General features: G+C 57.6%; 1 protein-coding gene across 1 annotated transcript in view; it reads left to right on the top strand.

Annotated features, from left to right (window-relative positions):
- The first annotated feature begins 216 nt into the window (after positions 1-216).
- The window catches only part of LOC111157525 (calcium voltage-gated channel subunit alpha1 I), a 104825-nt gene continuing 90289 nt past the window's right edge, over positions 217-14752 (top strand). The window contains exon 1 of the mRNA XM_022519008.1: positions 217-458. Coding sequence (XP_022374716.1) covers positions 217-458 — 242 coding nt within the window. The remainder of the gene's footprint in view (positions 459-14752) is intronic.

Raw genomic sequence — 14752 nt, 5'->3', positions numbered from 1 at the left:
TTGACCAGACTTGCCCCAGGACTCCTCCCTGGAAGTGAATTCCGACTCAGATGCATCGGGGGGCCCTCGGCTTGCTCCTAACCGTTGTGGCAGAGTGAGAGCGAGGGGCTATGGGCTGTCTGGGCTGTGTCCCCTTGTTGGGGCAGGTGGGTGCCAGGCAGCCCCAGCCACATGCCACCCTTCTTCCTCCCCTAGGGCTCCTTGCACGGCGCCAACATGGCTGAGAGCTCCCCGCCGCCCTCCTCCTCTGCCGCTGCCGCTGCTGCCCCAGCAGCTGAGCCCGGAGTCACGGAGCAGCCGGGGCCCCAGAGCCCGCCTCCGTCCCCTCCAGGCCTGGAGGAGCCCCTGGATGGAGCCGATCCTGAAGTCCCTCACCCGGACCTGGCACCCGTTGCCTTCTTCTGTCTGCGACAGACCACCAGCCCCCGGAACTGGTGCATCAAGATGGTGTGTAACCCATATCCTTTGCGTGGGGGCAGGGGCAAGCTGTTCCCTGACTGAGCCCTGCCTGCCACACTGTCCTCTGGTTTGGAGGCCGTGGTGGCAGTGGTGGTGGTGGTCGAGCTCTGATGTGGGGTCTGGGGGAACACGGGGGCACGGAGAGAGCCGACTGATGAGGACCTGGTGTCCTGCTGACGTGAGCATCATTGATGACTGTGAGGGTTGCCTCCTGCAGGGTCCCGTCAGGTGAGCAGGACATGAGCGGAGCCTGTCTCTGCTGCTGGACCCCAGCCCCCCAGCACGAAGTCTGGCCATCCGCGCATGCTCCCTCAGTGCTCGCTGGGCACATATTGGCCATGTCGGAGCTGAGCCTCCAGTAATGAGCGGTGTTGGGGAGGGGGTACATCAGGAGCAAAGGCCTGGGGAAGAGAGGAACCGAGGGCAGTTTGTTGTGGCTGGAGTGGAAGAGGGAGGGCCAGTGTGGGGCTGGATGGGGAGAGGGAGGCTTGCGGGGCCGCGAGAGGAGCTGGCCTGTGTTCTCAGGGCAAGGCGACCAGGCGAAGTTTGCAGCTGGGATGTGATGTGCAGCCATCAGTGTTTTAGAAGGACTGACGGCTCAGTGCAGTGTGGAAATGGATCGTGGGCTGAGCTGAGGGCTGGGGGCTGGTGAGGAGGTGGCTTTGGGACCCAGACATGGTGGCCTCTGGGTTTGGGGGCTTGCCCAGCAGAACAGAGTCTCTGCCAGTGCTCAAGGCTGCACAGGGTAGTACCTGAGCTCAGCTCTGGACACCTGGGCTAGCCGGGATGCTGGCTGGGATGGCGAGGTGGCCCCCAGGAAGGCTGCGGGAGGCAGCCATGTGGAGCCCAGGGTGCTGGTCTCCCTGCTGGGGAGGGGGCTGGGTGATGACCTTGGAAACTGGAGGGTCTCTGCTGGAATGGGTGGAGTGTGGGTCTGGGTGCCCTTAGCTGGGTGGAGGGCCAAAAGCCAGGTGTTCCTTCTGTAGGACGGCTGGTTAGAGGGTCTGTTCAATAACTCTGTTCACCCAGGTCTCCCCGGCATCAGCCCCGGAATCATGGAGGACAGAGAAATATAGCTAGCTGCCCCGCCCTGAGAAGCTGCCAGGAGTGGGGGGCGCTGACAGCATCCATGGGAACGGTTTTAGTACAGTATTTTCGGGAAACCTTAGGAGCCTGTAGCATGTGAGCTGGGAGGTGGGCAGGCCAGGAAAAGGGGGACCACAGGAGGTTTGAGGGAGAGAGAGGCTCGCTGGAAGACCAGGGACACAATGGAACCACGTCATGGGTACTTTGCCTGCGTGGGACTAGGGTTGATTCTGGCTCTGCCATTTGGGTGCTGTGTGACCTTGGCAAAGTTACTTTACCTGTCTGAGCCTCATATGTCCGGACTGACAAGATCTGGGCTGGGCTGGAGGCAGAAGCATGGCTCAGATGGCCTTGGTCTGAGAGTGTGACTCAGCTTACCCTCTGATAGGCTCTGGCATGTCTGGCTGGGGAGAAGCAGCCCTAAGCTTGTCCTGATGTTTTGGAAGCCCTTGGATAGAGAGCCATCTAGGGTAGACTCCTATCTACGGTAGAGTCCCACCTACCATAAACTAGATGTGTGACTTTGGGCAGCTCCTTCTCTCTGAGCCTCATAGCCTCTACCTAAAAACAAGGGCCTGGATAAGATGGCCTCCTCCAGCCCTGGGAGCCAGGGGTGCCCTCACCCCTGATCTCAGGCACTCTGGGCCCTGGTCACTGAGCAGCCCATAGAGACCCTTCCAGTTTGCCACATTTCTGGTGTGTTGGGGAAACTGAGTCCCTGGGATCCTCTGGCCTTAGTTCTCACCCTCCCTTCGTGCCTCTCCCCCACCCCGCCCAGGGCATGTGGGAGCCTGGGCTTGGAGCAACCGTGGGCCTGGCCCCTGGAGGGGAGGGAAAGGGTTCTGCTCCTGGACAGAGCTGGGCTTGGTCCTCCTCTGTCTCAGGGAGAGTCCTGCGTCCAAGCGTGTGGAAGCTGCCCAGGGGAGGAGGGCTGCCAAATTCATCCCCCGCCTTCGGGAGGGACTCCCCAACACTGGGAGCCGCTCAGAGCGTGTTGGGCTCCCCGGGCCCCGTGACAGAGGCTGCTGAGGCTGGGGCGCAGGTCTCTGTCTGAACTGGCTGCCTCGCTTCCAAGCTCCCTTCTGGACCAGAGATCCAGTGATTCCAGAGTGGAGCGGCTTCGCAAGTCAGGTCTGGGTGTCTCAGCCTGGAAGCTTTTGGGATTGAGTCTCAGGGTTCAGAGTTTCGATGTAAGGCTAACTGACAATCAAATTCCAAGCCTCTGTGATTCACAGCCTGTAAAGCTCGGTGTTTCAAAGAGGGCATGAAGGGGCGCCTGGGTGGCTCAGTGGGTTAAAGCCTCTGCTTTTGGCTCGGGTCATGGTCTCGGGGTCCTGGGATCAAGCCCGCATCGGGCTCTCTGCTCAGCGGGGAGCCTGCTTCCTCCCCTCTCTCTCTCTGGCTGCCTCTCTGCCTACTTGTGATCTCTGTCTGTCAAATAAATAAATAAAATCTTTAAAAAAAAACCCCAAAAAACCAAAGAGGGCTTGAATCCAGGATCTGGCGGCCGCGATGGTATGTGTTTGGAAGTCCAGGGACCTGAGATTCTAGGCTCTGTGAATAGAACGGTTCATCGTTCAGATTCCATAGCCTGAGTCGGGCTCATGGGAGAGAGGCCAAGGCAGGTTTCTGCAAATGCAGGCCCAGGTGACCTTGGCTGGTGTCAGCAGGGGCCCCGGATCAGAGACTTGACCGTGGGTACGCTCAGGCCCAGCTTTAGAGTCTTGCTGTGTGTGTGTGTGGGGGGGGTGTCTTTGATCAGGTGCTGAGGGCTCTAGGATTCTTCCCTGGCCAGAAACCTCCCTTCCCCCACCTCCTCCTTGGGAGGGAGGTCCTGGAAGGGGCAGTGCTCAAGCGAGTGCTCCTCCGTAGGGACATGGCTGGCATTTGGGGCGTGACGGTATTTGTGGTCCAGACTGTGTTGCATATTACATATTTGGTGTTCTTGGTCCCTAAATCTTAGGAGGTAGTGGTCCCTGATCTCTGTGGCAACCACAAATGACCTTTCTCATCTCTAGACTCTACACCATTCCACTTCCCATCAAGAACCCAAAGTTATGATGGACGTGTTGGCATCTGAGTCAGACTTGTGGGAGCAGCTCTCAGGCCTGGCAGGCCCAGGGCTGGGGCAGGGAAGGATGGCATGGTCTGCTCAGAAGGACTGTCCTGAGCGCTCGAGTCCCTGGGGCATGAGGAGCCCTGGCTGGGAGCCTCTTGTCCTTTGAAACCTGGTGCTCCCTGATTCGGCTCCTCACCCAGCCCGGAGCTCAACCCTGCGTCGCCACCCGACTCCCCAACTCACCAGAGAGCCAGAAGAGGCTTCTGGGACCGAGCGGGGCTGGCGCGCTGGGAGGGAGGGCCGCACCACCTTTGGCCAGGCCTGGGCCTTGAGCAACGCACCGCCAGCCAGGGCTTCAGCTGGCAAGTCTCCGGGTCTGAAATGTCAGGGGACCGGTCGCGCGGTTTGACTCATGGGTAGGTGGCAAGTGGAAAATGCTGGGGCCCTGAGTCAGGCAGACCCAGGGGCTCATTCTGCCTTTTATTTGCTGTGTGATCATGGGCCAAGTTTTTTTTTTTTTTTTTTTAAGATTTTATTTATCTATTTGAGAAGAAAACAGAGAGGAAAAGAAGGTATGAGAAGCGGGGAGGGGCAGAGGGAGAGGGAGAAGCAGACTCCCTGCTGAGCAGGGAACCCGGTGCAGCTCTTGATCCCAGGATCCCGAGATCACGACTTGAGCTGAAGGCGGACGCTTCCCATCTGAGCCGCCCAGGCGCCCCCACGGGCCAGTTTTTTATATCTCTCAGAGCCCCGTTCTCTCTGCTGTCAGATGGGGGTGGTAGTACCCCCTCTCAGGAGGGCACTGAAGACCAAGCAGCACACAGGGCGAGTGTGGACATGGGGTTCTGTAGATAGAGACCCCTGCGGTTCTCACTTACATCTGCGCTCACGGGTGAACAGGGCCTCACGGATAACCGAGCCAACGCTCTGCTCTGGGAGATGCAGTGAGACGGTAGGCATCAGGCCTGTAGAAAGTACATAACGCCCCCAGAGGACATTGTTTCCAGGGAAAATCAGATTCGATCTCCGTTACTTAGGGAAACCTGCGCCAGTTACGCCACCGGTCGTCACGCCCCCATCCACGCTCACGTTGTTGCCAGGCGGCCGCAGCACGACCCATCGGCCGGAAACCTACCTATTTTCTCCCCCAGCTTCCATGCGGGAGCCTTTCTGGGGAGCCAGCCCGGCTGCCTGGGGGAGAAGGGCCCATGCTGGGCTGTCTGTGCCCTGGTTTTCCCGGCTCTGTAATGGACGATTACAGGTGATTGGAGATAACGACTTGGAAGCAGCCAGCAGTGTGTCGGCCCAGGGGAGGGGCTCGGGGTGATGATAAGGGCTGGCACTCCTGGCGCTCAGCCCTCTGCTGCCTTGACACCTGTAGCCACCACCCCCCCGGGGCTGTCCCAGCCCCATTGCACCCACAGGAAAACTGAGGCTCCGAGAGGTTGACCGACTTTTCCCGCCGCGTCGCACAGCCAGGGTGTAGTAGAGCTGGGATGAAAGCTTCGATTCCTCCGAATCCCCAGCTTCAGCTTGTATCCAGGACACTGCGGACACCTGCGGAGTTTGGAGAAGCCCATGCTCCATCCTGGGCGGGGAGATTTGCTCCACGGTTCCAGGAGGCAGTGGGGAGGGTCTCCCTGGGTTCAGCACCTACATCGGACAGCCACCTCTGCGGCCCGCCTGGGGCCATCCCCTGAGGGGCGTGCAGCCCCTTCCCTTTGGGCTTGCTGCTCCAGGGCTGCTGCCTCCCCCGCGCCAGCCAGTGGGGAGCCAGCACTTCTGCGGCGCGGAGAAGCAGCCACGCGTGGAGGGAAGCCAGTGGGCTGTGAAGGCGGCCTCTCTGCTGGGCATGGCTGGGAGGAAGGAGACTCCAGCTGCCAGTGACCTTGGATAGGTCACCACCACCCCGCCCCCCTGACCCTCGGTCTCCCCGTCTGCAGGATGGGAGAGTTGGCCAGCGAGGTTGGGAAGGGGCTGGTGGGGGACCCACTTCTGGCCCTCTCAAAAGCATGTCAGTGGTGTCTTCAGGAAACCCCCCAGGCGCCGTGTTCCTTGTGGGTGGGCTCCCTTGCTCCGTGCTTGTGGCTGTGGTCCTTGCTCTCATCTGTCCCTCTGGGCCCCTTCTGTCTGCTTCTGGTCCCCTACGTGGCTCTGGCCCTCTGCTTCCTCTTGCTTCGAGGTCCAGCTGGCCAACACCCCCGCCGTGCAGACCCTCTGACCTTGTTGGTCACCAGGCCCACGGTCTCATCATAGCTCAAGCCTTGTGCTATTCAATCTGGGGGTTCAGCATGTTTGTTGGAGGTGAATGGGCCCTCCTTTATCTCTCAGCCATTCATGAGATCATTTGACCCAATCATTCGACAGCTATGACCATTTTGTGCAAGGGAAGGTGACTCTGACTCCCCGGGAAAGACATCAGTCGGAAGCCCCTCCAGAGAAGGCTCCTGTCGGGTGGTGATGAGAACTGATGATGGCCCGGGGCACTGGCGGGGCCTGGAGAGGGGGGTTCAGGTGCTGGTGTTGGTGCCTTGGGGGTGGTGTTGGGAGAGCGCTTTGGTGACTGCAGGGACTGTGGCTTGTGTGAGTGTGAACGCAGACCTGCTCCTGGCTTCTCGGCCAAGAGGCCTTTGCCGTTGCTGAACCTCTGTTTGCTCATCTGAGAGGTGGGGCCACAGCAGCAGCTGGGGGAAAATGTCAGCTGTCAAGTGACAATTCCCGGGCCGGCGCCGGCTGGGCTCCTAGGTGGGTTAAGTGGCGAGCGGCAGCTGTGGGCACACTGGGGCCAATGGGGGAGCTGTGGGGAGCCACCAAGAGTCCTGAAGGTGGCGGCAGCTGGGCCCCCAGTCTTTGATGATGGTTTGAGAAGCTTGTGGGCCAGGCTGCTTCTGGGGGAGGGAGGGCATGAAGGGTGGGCAGTGGGAGGAGAAGAAATCCTGGGGAGCCCCAAATGGATTGAAGGAGAAAAGGGGGTGTTGACTGCAGGAAGAAGACCCCCTCCCATCACCCTGTTATGCCTGATGCAATCACTTGGGCCACCCCCCATCTCTAGACCTGCTCCCTCTCAGTCTTACCACTCCAGACAGGGCATCTGACCCCCTAGATCAAGGTCTCTAGGACCTATCCGAGGGTCTTTATCAGGAAGCCCTGCCTTAATCTAACCTCCACCCTTCCTGGGCTGAGCCCATACCTGTGGCTGGGCTGTTTGGAACATCTGAGTCTTTCCATCTCCTTCTGTCTAAACACACGGCTTCTGGATCTCACCTCAAATGCCCACTGACGAGGTGGGGTGCCCTCCCTCCCCAGCACGGTGAAGAGAGCACCCGGGAGCCTGGAGCTGTGCAACATGGGCGGTCTCCTCTGCCTTGGACCCCGTCTCCCCCACCTCCACCCTCCCCAGCAGGGGCTCCTGGGGCCCCCTTCGTGGAAGGAGTTTGTCACCCACAGAGTGCTGCATGCCCAGGAGGGGCTGTTGTCTCCCTCCCTGCCTGCCTCCTTTCATTTGTTTACTCATTCTTCCCTCACTCAGAAACCTCCCATGGCTCCCTGTCACCCCCAGAATAGTCTCACTTGGCCTGGATTTGGGTCCTTCTATGGTTCCCGCAACCGCCCCCCGCCCCCCAAATGGCTGTCCTCCAGCCACCTTCCTGCACTTTCCCTTCATGCTTTCTGTTCTGAAGCCCAAACGACTGCTGATGTTTCCGGACATACCCTCCTCCCCTGCCTTGGCATCTGCTGGGTCTGCCCCCGCCCCCCGGAAGCCCTCTCCCTGCCTCCATGGCTACCAATCCCCCCGGCCCCCCAGGCCCAGCTGCCTGACCCCCACCTTCAGGGAGTGATCCTGGATCTCCAGCTTCTTCCTCTCTTGACCCTGTGGCTCTTTATCTTACAACTTTCTTCCTGCTTCAGGGGACTTGTCCGTGGTTGGCTTTGTCTCCTCTATCCGGCTGAGGCCCCAGAGGGCACGGTGCTGCAGCTCTCAGTGGACTGTGTGGCCCAACCTGGGCCTGGCGTGGATGGGTTCCTGCCTGGCTTTCCAGTTCCTTCGGTACTTCCCTGCCTGCCTTGGCCTCTCAGGTTCTCTCAGCACCTCCTGTGAGCTGGCAGGGCTGGGACTATGGTAATCTCCATTCTCCAGCTGGGGAGACTGAGGCCCAGGAAGGGGGCATGCGTTGCCCAGGGGCCCACGTTGAATCATCAGAAAGCCAGGGCAGACTGGAGCCTAGCATTCTAGACTCTGAGGGCTGTGCTGATGGCCTGCCTGTGGCTGGGGAAGGGGCTCTTTAGGGGAGAGTATCCCCTCCTCCTTCGGCCCGGGGCTAATGGGAATGCCCAGATGGGTGACCAGTGTCGCTGCCACGTGTCGAAGAAACGACACATGTCGGGGAAATTGTCTGTTTCCCTCCATCTGGTGGAGAGGAGATTTGTTTTTCTCAGAAGTCAAAGTCAGCATTGAGCCGTGTCCTAGGGAGGCTTCTCGGGGCCGGAGTGGCTGTTGCACTCTCGACAGGTCAACAGGGTGGGCTTGACGGCCAGTTGGAGGAGTCTGGCTGGGCCAGAGAGGGCCTGATCCTCAGGGCAACCTCTGGTTTCATCACATGGAGATTTCTGTGTGAAGAGAGCTGTAGGTGAAGAAGCTGCCTCTGATCCAGCCTGGGAGCATTGTCGAAGCCTGCCTGGAGGAGGAGGCATTTGGCTTGGGTCTTGCTGCGTGAGTAGGAGTTTTGCAGAAGCACAGTGGCGGGATAGTGTTCCAGTCAGAGAGAGTCGTGTAGAGAACAGTGAGTTTAGTGTGGCTGGAACAGGGTGAGGTGCGTTCCGGATAGCAGGTGTCAAATGCCTGTTGAGGGCTTGTTCTTGACCTTGGGGCAGTGGGGAGCCATTGAAGGGTGTCCAGCAGAGATGGGATGTGAGTAAATTCCTTTGTTAGAATGGTCACTCCTGGAGTAGAATGGAGGAAGCTTGAGGGAGAGAGAGGCCTGGAGACCAAGCTGTAGACTTCTGAAGCAAATATTGATTGGCGATTGTTGACTGATTGATGGATTGAACAAGTGTTGACTGCAGGGCAGCTTTGGAAGCGTTTTGGCTACTATTCCACGCTGGATGCGGTGCCCTCGGGCTGTTTAGTCATGGTGGGTGGAGCCTTGCAATACCAGGCCTGGATCCTCGGTTGTGACCCTGAGGAGGCCCTAGCCTGGTGGGCGAGGCAGGGCCAGACCCACATCACACACCTGTGAAGCAAAGTTGGGTACAGGCTGGGTGGAATGACCCTGATGGGGGGGCCGTAGCCACCGGGAGGATGGAGTGGTCAGTCTGTCTGGACTGGGGATGCCGCAGGAGCCTTCCGATGAAGAAGGAGGCTTCTAAGCCAGGGCAGCAGAGCATCTGATGGGTGAGAGGTGGGGGAATGGGGATGGCATCCCCACTGAGGTAAGTGCCTTTTCAAAGGCCCTGGGGTCACCCAGGATGCTGGTAATAGCCTGGCGTGGGGGCTGGGAGAAGAGCGGGGTGGGAGCTGAGCAGGGAAGGACAGTTGGGGTCTGGATTTGGAGGACAAAGGAGGGCACTGGCGTTCGCTAAGCACCACCTGTGTGCGGGGAGCATTCCATCTTCCCGCAGCTCAGACAGCTCTAGGGAGGCCCAGAGAGGTGGAGCGCTCGTCCAGGTGTCCAAGGGGGGCTTGGGCGGGAGCCCAGGGCGTGCGCAGCCCCGGGAGAGCTGACCGCAAGGCTAGTTGTAATTGATAGTGAGCCGGAAAATTAGGAAGAGGGCTGTCTGGCTAATGAAGTGTCAGGCCCCTCCTGGGGCGTTTAAAACATGATTGGATTTTTATTCGTCCATCCTGCCCGGGCTTCTGCGTCTGTGTCAGAAGTCAGCTTTGACCTGCCACCTCCCTCGGACCTCCTCGCCATCCTGTTGGGAGACAAACAGCCCCATTTGTTTCTCTCCGAGAGAAATCGATCCGTCTTTTTAATCAGCCAGAATGTCTCCCTGCTAATCTCTCTCCAGCTCTCCTGTGGGGCTGCCTTCCGCACTTCTGGCCCCGTCTGCCCTGTGGACCTGTGCTCTGGTCTCCCTCTTCTCTCCCCAAGTTCAAATCCTGATGTGGGTACTTCCTGCTGTGTGGTGCTGAGCACACAGCTCAACCTCTCTGGACAACAGTTTCTGTCTGTCTGAGAAAGCAGCAGGAGAAGGCTTGGCTAACTGTGAGGGGCTGTAGGAATGTGAGAGTGTGGAGTGCTGGCATGGAGAGGGCCAGGGTGGAGGTGAGGAGAGTGGGTGCCCAAGGTCTGCACCTGGATTCCCCGCAGAGAGTGGCAAGAGAGGCTCTCCACCGCACCCCTCCGTTGAATGAGGAGGTGATTGGGGATTGACTGTCCCCCAAGATCTGGTCTGGGTTCCGCTAAGTGCAAGCTTGTGAGCTCAGGCAGGTCACTCCTCCTCTCTGGGTGTCAGCTGTCTCATCTATAAAATTGTGGGGTGGGGGAAGTTAGGCTGTATCAGTGATTTTCACTTGGGATGATTTTGCCCCTAGATTTGGCCATGTCTGGAGGCATTCTTGGTTGTCACAACTTGGGGAGGGTGTTCTATTGGTTTCTAGTGGATAGAGCCCAAATAGCCTACAATGCAGAAGACAGCATCCCGTGAGGAGACAGCGTCGTGTGACAAAGAATTATCACGTACTAAATGTCAATAGTGCTGAGGCCCAAAACCCCTGGCCTAGGTGGTTCCTGGGATCCCTCGAAGTTCTGAAAGTGTGAGCAGAGCATGGAGCCCATTGGGGCGAGGAGGGTAGGGACCGAGAGGGGGGATCTCTGGGGCAGGAAGAGGAGACAGTGCTGAGTCCCAACCTGAAGGTTTCCTGTGGTCAAATAAACTTGGGTTTGAACCCTGGAGCTGCCATTTATAAGAGCATCACGTTTTCAATGCCTTCCCATACACCTACGCATCCATCTCCCCATTCCCCATTCCGTCTCTCCGTCCGTCTATCCATCCATCCATCCATCTTTCCATCTCTTCCTCCATTCATATGCCCATCAACCCATCATCCATTTACCTAACCTTTACATTCATGCATTCATTCCCCCCTCCCAGACCATGAAACCATTCATTCAACAATTGACCCAAGGCCCCACCCCCACGCTCCTATCTATCCATCTATCAACCCATCCACTCATCCATCCATTCACTTGTGTGGCTGATACTGTTTGATCAACACACCTGCCCCAGTCTCCCATCCACCCTACCACCCACCTGTTCAATGTTCACTTAATCCCTCCTCTTATACATTGTTGACAAGGCTTTTTGTACCTGACTTGTTCTCCTCACCTTCTAGACTGTGGGCTCCATGTTCCATTCATGCCTGTCTCTTCTTTAGGCCATGGCCCTCAGCCCTGCACATAGTAGGTGTGCAGCAAAGCTTTCAGTGACGTGCACCCTAGCAAGTGAGGTGGGAGGTGGAGGGTGTGTGGACAGAGATGAGGCTGACCGAGAGAACTTACACAAGGGGCCTTCAGTGTCAAGCCAAGGAGTTTGGAAACTCTCTGGAAGGCAGTGGGGAGCCACGGAAGGCTTTTGGTTCTGGAGGAACCCTCTGGCTGTGATTCAGATCAGGGGTGAGGGAGAACAGCTTGCCTGGGGCCGTGGAGGTGCCGAATTGCATCTGGAGGGACAAGGTTTAGGTGGTGATGGACAGGTTTCTGAGAGGCACAAGGGGATGAGGGGGAAGGAGCCTCTGGAAGGTTCTCCTCTGGGCAACGTCCAGCATTGGTGGTGGTTGGGGAACATCATTCACTGGGGTTGGGAAAGCAAAAAACTTGGTGTCTGGGGGAGAATAGGACCTACTCCATTATGATGAATTTGAGGGTCCCAGAGACATCCTAGAGGGTGTCTGTGTTGCTTGGCAGTGAGTGGGCCCGGGGCTGGGACAGATTTTTGGACCTGGTCGGCTTGCTGACCCTCATACTGGCAGAGTTGGGGCCGTGGGAGTAGGTGTGTGGTCAAGGAGAGGAGAGGGGGGACCAGAGGGTGGGGAGCATTTGAGGGACACAGCCAAGAAGTAGGAGGAGGACCTGCCTAGGTCCTTGTGGTGTCCTTGGGGCCCAAGAGGAAGAGAGTTTCTAGAATAAGGATCTTCACCTGGGGTTCTTGAACTTGGATGGGGACAGGTTGCACGTTTGTTTTCATGGGTGTCTGAGTGAAATTGAGCCTTTCTGTTGTGACGGAGGTGAGAGACCGCGGGGTGAGTATGGGCAGCTCCTATGACTCACTAGTGGTGATCGCCTGTCCCGCTGGGGTGGTTGTGGACTTCCTCAGGGCTCTAAGCTCGCACATATCTGACCAGCTGCTGGCTCTGGCTCTTTGTGTCGATAATGGATCTCGTGTGGTGCTCCATCCCTTTTTTTTTTTTTTAATGTTTTGACAACTATTTTAACATAACTGGCTTCCTTCCTTTCTAATTCTAGGCATTAAAAAAAATGTATTCATTGAAAACGTGATTGTGAGAAGGGGCTCGTGAACTTCCCTAGGGGTCCGGAAAAGCCTCAGAACTGCTTTTGCAGGAGAGTGGGCTGGCCGTGCCCAGGGCTGCTGGCCAGATGGACGAAGAGGAGGGTGCCCGAAGGGCTGTGGTGCTCCGTGGGAGTGCATATGTGGGGCACGCCCGTGTGTGGTCACTGGCAGGCAGGGGAGATGTGTGGTGGAGGACAGGCCCCCAGGAGACTGAGCAAGAATGTCCGTGTCTCCACCAAGTGTCTGCTTGTGTTTCTGGAGGAGAGGGACTGTGTCTTCTTCATGTGGGGTTCCCAGAGCCACGGTGGGCCAGACCTGGGGGGCGGTCTCGGTGAGGAGGTGCAGAGTAAAGGGACAGGGAGTGATGGATGTTGAAAGGGAGAAGAGGTGGGTAAAGGGTGGGAAAAGAGGCTGCAAATCCCTCCAGCACAGAAATCCCTCCTTTGGCTCCTTGATACCTCCAGGTGATGGGGAACTCACTCCTTTCTGAGGCTGCTGTGCTCATGGGCAGCTGTTCCAGGTAGAGCTCTGGGCACAGAGAGGGATGGATACCCTCTGCCCTGAGACAGCACAGCCTGGTTGGTGGTGAGAAACCAGGACAGACCACATTCAGTTCGATAGCTGATATAATGGGGAGGGTAACATCCGAGACATTGTGAGGGCTCGGGGGAGGCATCTGTACCTCCTGCCCAGGACTCCAGGAGGGTTTCTGGTGGCACACCTTCTTTGCAGGTGGGCTCTCGAGGCTGGATCAGCCCCCAGACTGTGGGATCCTGGGCCCCAGCGGTCTGCCCCGCCTTCCCCTTTTCATCAGCGGGGGCTGAAGCCTCCTTGGCTGGAGTTCCCGTCCCATGGACCGTCCGCCCTGGGTTTTCTTCCAAGCTGGCAGCCCCTGTTCCCTCGCCTCCCCCACTCCGGCTGTCTGCACTGGGCACCGAGGCCTGCTGGGCATCTGGGAATCAGAGACTTTGGCCAAATTCAATGCGTTCTCAAATTAAGGGGCCTCTAAGAAGTGGGATTGGGGGCAGGGAAGGAAGTGAGTGCTCACTCCCTCATCTGGACCCTGTAAGTGTTCTCAGCCCACCAAGACTCTAGCATATAAGCAGAACCAGTCCAGCCCAGGCAGGGCTGTGTGTCATGTGGGGAGCTCCCCACTGCTGGAGGCATGTAAGTAGAGAGGTCTAGGACCATCTGCCCAGCAAGTCTGTGCACTTTATGGAAGAGCTTTTTGTCCCAGCTCAACCAGTGTGTGACCTTGGGCAAACATCTGGGCCTTCATTTTTGTGTCTGTGAAGTGGGTGTAACAATGTTTGCCATGCCTAGCTCCCGAAGTTGCTATGGGCATGGGAGGAATGAATCTTTTTTTTTTTTTGGAGAGGGAGAGAGAGAGTCCCAAGCAGGCTCCATGCCCAATGAGGAGCCTGAAGTGGGGCTCAATCTTGAAACTTTGAGATCATGACCTGAGCCGAAATCAAAGTTGGGCACTTACCTGACCGAACTACCCAGGCGCCCCAGGAGGAACGAATCCTTAAACAAACAAGAGACAGGAGATATGATGGTGGGAGGTTCAAATCCCTCACTAGCTTTGGCCTCGGCAAATCAGTCGCTCTCTCCTGTGCAGGGTTGTGATGGCGATGGGGGTGTGGTCTGTGACAGTGACCACCCCAGCAGGTGCTTGTGTGGTTTTCATTGTTGCATTTTATTTTTCCTTATAGCAATTGCCCTTCATCATGTTTTGTTGTCCCCACTCCCTTTCTTTTTTTAAAAAAAGATTTTATTTATTTATTTGACAGGATCACAAGTAGGCAGAGAGGCAGGCAGAGAGAGAGAGAGAGAGAGGAGGAAGCAGGTTCCCTGCTGAGCAGAGAGCCCGATGCGGGGCTCGATCCCAGGACACTGGGATCATGACCAGAGCCGAAGCCAGAGGCTTTAACCTACTGAGCCTCCAAGGCGCCCCCCCACTCCCCTTTTTAAGTAGGCTCTGCACACAGCCTGGAGCCCCACTCGGGGCTCAAAATCATGCCCCTGAGATCAAGACCTGAACTGAGATCAAGGGTCGGGAGCTTAGCTGCTGAGCCAGCCAGTGGCCCCTTTGTTGCCCTTTTTAATCTTTGTGTCCAGTTCAGGGCATTTTCCCATAGCAATATACTCCAGTGACCGCACTCAGGCCAATAAGAACTTCTCCAAAAGATGGAGAGCGCCCCGGAAGCTCCCTCACGCCCCCCCCCCCCCCCCCCCGCGCGCCCCCCCGCCGTCACCCCCGCTCTGAGCTCCATCACTGCCGGGTTTGCTTTGCCTGATTTTCCACACGCTCTTTGCCCTTGCCCAGCTTCGGCTACCCAGCGTTAGGCCTGTGAGCTCCGTCTCAGCCGTTGTGCCTGTCGATGGTTTGCTCTTTGTCATGGCTGGGGGATGTTCCACGAACGGCTGTGCCACTGGCTTTCTCAGTCGGCCTCGGCACTGCTGACCCGTGGGGCTGGAGAACTTTTCCTGTGCATCATAGGATGTCCGTCAGCGTCTCTGGTCTCCACCCATTAGATGCCAGTGCCCTGCTTCCTCCTACTGGGGCGATCAAAAATGTCTCTAGACATGGCCACCTGTCCCCCAGGGGTCAGAATCATCCCTGGTTGAAATTTG

Source organism: Enhydra lutris, unplaced genomic scaffold, assembly GCF_002288905.1.
Source record: "Enhydra lutris kenyoni isolate GAN:26980312 unplaced genomic scaffold, ASM228890v2 scaffoldscaffold55, whole genome shotgun sequence".
Taxonomy (NCBI): Eukaryota; Metazoa; Chordata; class Mammalia; order Carnivora; family Mustelidae; genus Enhydra; species Enhydra lutris.
This window is presented reverse-complemented; position numbering and strand designations above follow the sequence as displayed.